The 8,999-nt window shown below is 37.2% G+C and overlaps 1 protein-coding gene across 1 annotated transcript; it reads left to right on the plus strand.

The window, feature by feature from the left end:
* The first annotated feature begins 434 nt into the window (after nt 1-434).
* Nucleotides 435-2,834, plus strand: LOC123474702. Its single transcript, XM_045177173.1, has 2 exons — nt 435-681; nt 741-2,834. Exons 1-2 carry the CDS (start codon nt 585-587, stop codon nt 1,628-1,630), a joined length of 987 nt encoding a protein of 328 aa, XP_045033108.1. The 5' UTR covers nt 435-584; the 3' UTR covers nt 1,631-2,834.
* The last annotated feature ends 6,165 nt before the right edge of the window (nt 2,835-8,999 follow it).

Below are 8,999 nucleotides of genomic sequence, written 5' to 3' on the forward strand. Positions count from 1 at the left end.
GATAATAGCAAAAGTTGGTGTCGTGCAACCAGAAGTCAGGTATAACTGCAACACAAAGCCGACCTTGGGTCTTTAGATCAACGATGTAGAATTTACCATCATTCTAAAAATGAAAAAAAAATACAAAACTCTTAAATCCATCTATCAAATGCAAACAAAGCGTTAACTTTAAACTTACTACAATGTTTGATGCCATGATTTGGAAAAAACAGGACACCAATTCTTTAAAATACACTGAACACGATTGCTTGTTTGCGTGAGCAGCGTGGTTAGTCGTTGAAGTCGAACAATGGAGACTGCAGAGATGAGCTCTTTGCCTCTTTCAAAAACTGGTGTGTCATGAGCATGTTGCCAGATCAAAATTTTTAACACTACTTGACAACGCCGGCTTATTTGTCTCAACTAGCAGAAGTCTTTTTCTGCTATGATTGCTTTGATGGTGTTTTTGTCACTCACGATACAACTGATAAGAATGAACAATAAAGGTAATTTTTAAATAAAAAAACTGTAGCATTATGCAATCTTGATGGCTGTTATATAGAATTTTGCATAAACCACGAGGTCATAACATTTATTTGTTCTAGATGAACGAGGCAAGTGACAATATCCGAAAGAAGAAGCTGGTTGTTGGTGTTCGCCAGCAACAAAGACGAATGAAATTGGCTGCAGAACAAATGCTTGGTATAATTTGTCTTTATCAATTAGTTTAAATAAACTAACATATTTATAAAATCTTACAGAGGAATTGTTGCTGGATTGTCGAGACAAGAGTGAAGCTGCTACCAGTGATCCCAACACCATCAACGATCCTCAACCAGTCATAGCTATACCTGAATTGGTAGATGATCCAGTTCAACAGCACACACCAGATATTAATAGTATTGGAGAGAATGTAATCAATTTAGTTGATGGAGCATGCCCTTATGCTAGTGAACATTATTCATCTGCCGAGAAAATTGAAGAGGATAACTGTTTCAGTGATGCAGATTCTTACCAAGCATTCGATGACGATGATGGTGAGCAGGCGTGTGAATTATTAAGTGACATGCAAACTCTGCTCAGTTCCGACGAAGAACAAATTGATAAGGAAAAAGTTGAAGAAAATGCAAGAATGAAAAGTTCCCTAGCAGAATGGGCGATTCAATGCAACATACCAAGATCTCACGTCAACAACCTTCTTCGACGACTTAAGTCTGACTGTGGGCTAAATTTACCAATAGATAGCAGAACTTTGCTAAAAACTATGAGGAGTAAGCCAAATTTGAGATCCGTAATGCCAGGACAGTATGCGCATTTTGGTTTGGCAAAAGGACTGCTTACATTGTTTTCGTACCACAAAATCGACAGCGCCGTCACCAAAATTCAAATTATCATTCATGTAGATGGAATACCAATTTCAAAAAGCAGCGGGAGCCAGTTCTGGCCTATCCTTTGTTCGATACATGGCTATAAAGAAAGTAAGGTGGTCATCATCGGTATATACCATGGGCTTAAGAAACCCGCTAACGTCAATGATTTTCTCTCCGACTTCGTATGTGAAGCAATCAAAGTGCTACAAGAAGGTCTTAAATATGATGGAAGAGTACTTGAAGTTCAAATAGCAGCTCTCGTTGGCGATGTATGGTTATAATGGTATATGCAAGATGTATGGTTACAAGTGTTGTTTCACACAATGGATATTTTAGTTGTCACAAATTTGAAACGAAAGGAGTCTGGGCCCGGACCGTACTTTCCGCGTGCGGTGGCAGGGTGGCATATCCTGAAGTGAACGCACCTCTAAGGAGGGATGCATCTGTCCGTGCGCGCAGCCAGCCAGGCCACCACAATATAAAAAAAGAGAAATCAATAATTAAAAAATTGCCGATTGATCTAGTAAAAGCAGTTCCTATCGATTACATGCACAATGTATGCATAGGTGTTCAAAAAAAGTTGCTACCCATTTGGTTATTCTGAAAAATGGATCGAACAAGATTGACAAATGCGCAAAAAAAGTCGGTTTCTGATTTTTTAGTGTTCATTAAAGAATACTGTCCAGTTGAATTCCCGAGAAAAACAAGAACTTTGGACGATTTTCCACACTTGAAGGCTACCGAGCACAGGAATCACTTGCTCTACTTCCTTCCTGTTGCTCTTAAAGGCGTCATATCCAAAAAGATGTACGACCATTACATGTTATTTCATGTGGCCATCAAGATCCTGACGAACTCGAAACACTGTCAAACATACGCCACCTATGCTGAGAGCCTTCTCATGAAATTTGTTAAGGATTGTGTTTCAATTTATGGAGTAAAGTTCATCAGCTATAACGTACACAACTTAATCCACCTTCCAGTCGACGTACAAGAACATGGCTCCCTTGATAGCTACAGTGCATTCCCATTGGAAAATAAACTTCAAACAATCAAGAATTTAATGAGAACAAGTGCAAATCCACTAGCCCAAGTGATAAGGCGTCTGAAGGAAATAGAAGTAATTTATACCAACGATGACTACGCCTCACCCTCGTCAACAGAGACTTTGAGTTATTCATGTGAACATTCCAATGGGACAACTTCTATTAATTTTAAAGGTTACCAGTTCGGGAAAATTCAGCCAAGAAAAGTGACAATATGTACAAAACGCCCTAATAACTGCGTGTTTTTGAATGACGGCAGTGTAGCATTAGTAAAAAATATTCTTAAAGGCACAGACGGGCAAATTTCACTGTATGTAAAAAAATATTTAAAAAATGATGATCTTTATACTAGTCCTTTGCCTTCTCGTACATTCCAAGGATTGGTTGTATCTGAATTATCGACCGAGCTTGTTATAATAAATGTCGATTATGTAGTGTGCAAAGCGATCCAATTTCCTATGGCAAAACCCAAAAACGGAAAATATTTTGCATCACCCTTGTTCATGTCGTAGACAAAATGCAATCCATTATTGAAATAATGAAGTCAATTAAGCGTTTAATAAATTTTTTTATTTCAATCAGCAATTCAATCAATTTTATTTTAATCAGCATATTGTCTAATTTTTTCTAAATTCAATTTTTACAATATAACAAGATTAGCAGTTAAAATGATGAAAAGTTAAAGTCCTTGTCGCCCTCATCTATCCTGTGGAAAGATAATTTGGACATCTCACAGACGTCATGTTACGTCTGTCTGTTAAGCGTCTGATTTCTAGTCACAAATGGATGTCCGTGATCGTATGAGAAACGTAGATCTATAGTACATCTATACGAAGATAGCATAAGGCCGTAGTAAATTGAGTATCCATGTGATATCCAATTTAGGTTGTAGCTAGATAGGATTCGATTTTGACATGAAGACATCCATATGATAGACGATGGATGTGAGGGAGAGATTCTTCGGGGTGCGGTGAGCCGCCGTGTGGAAAGTGGAAAGGACGTTTTTCGTTTCTTCGCAAAGAAGCCCTATGTGAAGCGGACTCAATGAAATCCGGTATCAAAGCAGAAAGCACCTGCAATATTTCATATATGACATTGAATATTAGGCAATAATACATGAAAAAAAAGTCGTTTAAATTGTTAGCCGATCTATCTGTCACTTTGACAAATGTATCGCCAATAATTCAACGATTTTCTACCGGATTAACAGTCCGACACAACGACAAAGTTTGGCGACCATGCACGTTGGTGGAAGCATCGTAGAAAGTTCAACTTGCTTTTTAACAACCTAAAACAATTCAAAACATCAAATTTGATCGCTGGTATGAAGAAGACACGAGGAGCCACTGTCTGTAAAAGAACTCGGTCATAGAACAAGAATTATAAACAAAATAATTTGAGATGTGACAGGACGACGAATCAATTAATCTCGTATCAAATTATGGCCAATCCTAAGATTCTAATAATATCTCAAATCACCCGAAGATTGAGCCCGAGTTGTTGTGAACTAGGGACAACCTGCTCGGATTCATTTTTGGGCAGGGAACAATTATCGATATGGATGCAAAAGCTTGCAGAGTACTAAATTGTGTAATGGAATTGTATGTCTTTTACCATTTAACTGCCTCATTGCAAATTTACTCTAATGCTTGCGTGCTATTTGATTGCAACGTTCAATCACCTTTTCTTAATTAGACAGGCAAGATCATATTTACCTCATTTTTTCACTTGAGTTTAAAACCAGGAAAGTCTAGGATATGGCTGATGCACACCAACAAAATATTATCTTTCTTGAATGTGAAACACGGTGTTAATTTAATTGAAAACAGTAAAATTATGTAATTGAAAATTGTGACATAAATGTATGCACACATCTCTTTGCCATTGTTAAATGTGACTACAACACACAACACCCAACTGAATTGGGTTTCTTGTGCTTCCAGATGGCAGTTTTCAAAACAACTCCTTTAAATGTTGGGTTTCCACTTCAATGATTAAAAGTGCCCCTTCGATATAACGTCGAGATAAGAATAATGCATCTAAGTTTTCTTTTAAAAATTGAAGATTAATACAACTTTTTTCGAAGCACAAAGTTATTAAATTACGTTAGCAATGATGTCGAGGAAGTGAACATAACTCTAACTGATGCATCGGACGGCGAAGAAACTCTAACCAAAAAGCGACGACTTTTTTAATACCTCTGCAAACCAGACAATAAATTGAAGTTCAATTAGTTTAAATCATGGATTTACAAGCAGAAAAACAGACAGACCAAGAACTTCAGCTTTGGCCTAAGATGTTTAAAAATGTTCAACTTGATTTCAAGAGCTCTGCATCAGAATGACACACTGGGGAGGTCTGATGTCATAAACAGAGAGAACCATTTTCGTTGAGACACATGATCTCTTTCACAGTAGACACGTGATCTTAATCTGCTGTCCAATGAAGCAAAGAAGCCACATAATTCTGTATAAAACATTTTAAAAATGCAATTTTTGTTATACCTTTTTGGCTTTGTAAAAGTGAAACCAATTTACAACACAGTCGTGCCCGCTGTGAATATCATCTATCACCCATGGCTTTGTGGATGGGTGTCTGCCTGGGAAGCTGAAGATTTGAAATCAACCTCCACTTTTGAAAATCATTTACTTAAAGTAATAGGTAACATTTTGTTTCATTTTACCAATTTACCATTTGTTTTACAAAACTAGTAACGAGAAACAAATGTATCTTCCTCAAACTTTATGTTTTTCGTTCTAATTTAAGAATACCAAAAAGTCACGTTATTAACATGATTACACATTTGTCAAATACCTTAAACATCTTTTTATAATCTTTCCAATGGCCCTTGGTTGACATAAAGACATCCTATGTTCCTTGTTCCAAGAAGCAGGCAAATATTGTCGTGGGTGAAAAAGGGGAAATGTTTATCTCTTCACAGAGATGAAACCCGCTCATTGAACTACGCTGCGACCGTGGGAATGAATCATCGCAAATAATCAGAGTAGAAGTAGATACGGAGACATGCGCTCCGGAAGGGGCGTAATTAGTATAGCAGTAAAAATACGAGTGTAAAATTTAGTTAAAGATGAGTTCCCTGGTTTCCCTAGAGGTCTTCAGACGCTTCTCCAACTTTTGGTAAATGGTTATCTCTTTTTTGTTTAAGTAAAAGGGGATTGTTTAGATTTAAGTCCTCACTTGTTGTATTCATTAGTGTTTGATCAAATAAAACTCGATTGACAATTGGTGGAGACGCAGCTCGTTACCCGTAAGTGACGAATTAGTGCTGCAGAGTTTTAATTTTTGAGAGACAGCTCGTTACCCATAAGTAACGAATTTGTTCTGCAGTGTGGCGATTTTTGAAGACGCAGCTCGTTGCCTGAGAGTAAACTAGGTCGTGCTGCAGTCGTTGTTAGCCGATCCAGAAGAGAAAAAAACCACGGCTACCTAGTTGCCCAAGAGATCTCAGCTTACGATTACATCCGCTGTGACATCTGTCAAGCGTTCCAGTAGAAACAACGCCTACCCCAAAACTCATCGTTGGATAGTGGAACTTCCGTTGTTGGTGAAGCCCAAAATTTTGAAGGTCCTATTTCAAGAGACCGCTTGGTCGAGGAAGCTGACAGTGAGGTTGAATCAGTCGAGACTGCAAGAGATTCAGACATGGATCCAGAAACCGAGGTCGTTTTGAGAGCTGCAAGTCCAGTTGTTCAGTCGGCGGACAACAACACAGCGGCGACAAAATACTTAATTTTTGATACTTAAAAAAGGCCAGCCTACTAGATTTTTTTTCGTACTTAATTTCTATAAGATACTTAATTCTAATAGGCTACTGAAAAATTCAGTAACTTGAGTTAAATTTTTGGAAAAAAGAGTTAGCTGTGCCAGGATTTGAACCATTGACCTTTGGATTCGCTGTCTTATACTCTACCGCTGCGCCACATCAGTTATTAATTATACTACTAATTTAGCAAAAAATCGTCATAAGATTGAAGAAGTGATTGAAAATTTTCGGAAAATTTTTTGATACATTTACAAACATGTGATTTTGCAGCTAACCAGCTAAAGTTTTTAATACATTGAAAAGTAATGATCATACAAAATGTATTTCATAAAATTTAAGTGGCATATATTTCAGAAATTAAAGAAAATTAACATAAATAAATTTTAAGCGTGGTTCAAAAACCCAGAAATCCCTTAGATTAAATAACTGATTTGTAGTTATAACTAGTAACTTAGTTCAGGCAACCTGTCATGAGATGGGCTTGTGTTTGCCAAAAAATTGTTAGCCTTATTGCTAAATTTAAGTTTGGTTCCTTAAGATTAACACATGGTTTTGAGAACGAAGAAGTTTTAGTCACCGATACTTGTGAAAAGGTGATGTTACCAAATATAGGGTTTTTGTAAAATTTTCATTGCATATTAGACCTAGTCTACCTAACAATAGAGACCATTATTTAACAGTGCAGTCGATGCATTTCATATGATTAAAATGACTGATTGTATAATGTATATGTTGACTTGATATCAAAACTTGACCGATTGGGCACTTTCAAAGATTTGCCAGTTGTTAAACCAAGGTGACATCAGTTTGCCAAATTATTGTAATAATAAGTATTAATAGCCAAAGTCCTAATATTATTGTATAATATCATTTTAAAATATTTATTAATCCTAATTTAAAGATTGTTAGTTAATCCTAATAAGCATATATACATCAGTAATTCAGTATGCTACCCAGGATACTTTAATATTTTAAATACTTAAAAAGCATTTTGTCATACTTAAAAAAATTTTTCAATGCTTAAAATTGATAGGATAGGTATGAAATTGGGTTTCAGTAGGGGAATCAAAATTTTAAGTATCTTTTTTCAAAATCAGGTATCATTTAAGGATACTTAATTTTTTCAGTAGCTTTTTCCTACTGAAAGACCCTTAATTAAGTATTCAGTCGCTGCTGTGAATTTGTTGTGCCATCAGGGCATATTGTGCAGCCACAAAGACAAGCTATGGCAGCTGTCGAAAAATATTTTAGCCCGCCTATCTTTCGAGGTAGTCCGGATAAAGATGCGTGCAATGAATGGAGCGTCATGAGAGAATTGCTTCCCATAATGGATAGGGTAACGCCGAAAAACGTAATAATTTCAATATTGAAACAATTGGAGGAAAAAAATTTATTGTTTCGGGTTTATTTAACTTTGGTACAAGCTCGTTACAAAAACAGCGGCAAAAAGGGAAAAAGGTCAAAGACTGAGAAAAGATTTGGGACTGACAGACTGGTCTCCCACTGACTGCCGAATGCAGACCGCCTTCTAGTGAAGTTTTTTCGTTTTTTATACGGCGAAACAAAGAGTCGATTCGTCATTTAAAGTCAAATGAGGTCAGGCGTGTCCAAAAATATAAAGTCAGGCGGAAGACGGCTGGCTTTACCGATAGAATAATACAAGTTGAAAGTGGGTCATTCTGGGCAACAAACTTGGGGTCAAAAACAGGACAACGGCTAAGAGATACGGACAATAAAAGCAACATGTTAAATTTTACCGTTTGAATTTGATTTAGACGGTGGATCGTTACATGGCTACCCGTCAAAATAGATTGCGTCTCGCTATCTCTTTTCTCAAGACAGTAAAACCTGCAGTTAAAGAGAAGAAAAAAAAACAGGAATATTCGAGGAGCTTCATCGCGTTGGGCACTTTCTCCGATGGAATCGGGAATTTTTTCTTTTTACTTGGAACGAAATACGGTGAAGGAGAAAAGATACAAGATTAAACGAGTAGTGACGAGGACGTCTAGAAGCGCAGAGCTTAGTGTGGCGTGTTCCGTTAAAAGAAATACGTACGCCTTCGAGCAGGGAGCTTGATAAACAAATCTGAAATAAAGTGTCTGAGCCTAGATGGTCTTTTCCAATCAGATTTAAAACAGCAATACAAAGAATAGGAAAAAAGGGTGGTTACGCAGACGTCTAAGAGCGCGGAGCTCGGTGTGGCGCATTCCATCGAAGGAATTTTTACGCCTTCGATCGTGGAGCTCGATAAAACAAATCTGAAGCAAAAGTGTCTAAACCTAGACGATCTTTACGAATCAGATTCAAAACAGCAAAATAATGAATATGGAAAAAAATTTGTAGTGACGAGGACGTCTGAGAGCGCGGAGCTCAACGTGACGTGTTCCGTCGAAGGAAATGCATGACGCCCTCGAGCCCGGAGCTCAGTACATATACAATTGCCTCTGAAAGAGATGTACCTAAACATAGAACACAGCTTCGGGAACAGATATGTCAAAAAGAGAAGAAGCGAGATTATAACCTCAATAAAACTTCAGCTGTTCCAAAATAATAAAGATGAAGAATGGTTTGCATTAGAATGTCCTATTTGGTTAAGTGGAGGGATAGAGGGGGGAATAGAAGTGAAGTTGATTTTTTGCCGTGGTCTACATAAATCTGGAGGTGTCAAGTTCAAAGGGGAATTAGTTTTAGGTGGAAAAGTTATATAAGATTACGGGGGACTATGATAGTTGTGAAATAAGTTGGATCGGTTTCAAATTGTAATTTTGAATTTCCAATGTCGGTTTTATCAGGTATTCACGTGGTCTAGGTGATGGGGCC

Source organism: Daphnia magna, linkage group LG7 (genome assembly GCF_020631705.1).
Source record: "Daphnia magna isolate NIES linkage group LG7, ASM2063170v1.1, whole genome shotgun sequence".
Classification (NCBI taxonomy): Eukaryota; Metazoa; Arthropoda; class Branchiopoda; order Diplostraca; family Daphniidae; genus Daphnia; species Daphnia magna.

Excerpts from the sequence above, each read along its gene's own strand:
- LOC123474702 (XM_045177173.1), top strand. The coding sequence starts at position 585 with ATGAACGAGGCAAGTGACAATATCCGAAAGAAGAAGCTGGTTGTTGGT. Across the intron at positions 682-740 it reads GGCTGCAGAACAAATGCTTG|AGGAATTGTTGCTGGATTGT; the intron begins GTATAATTTGTC and ends AAAATCTTACAG.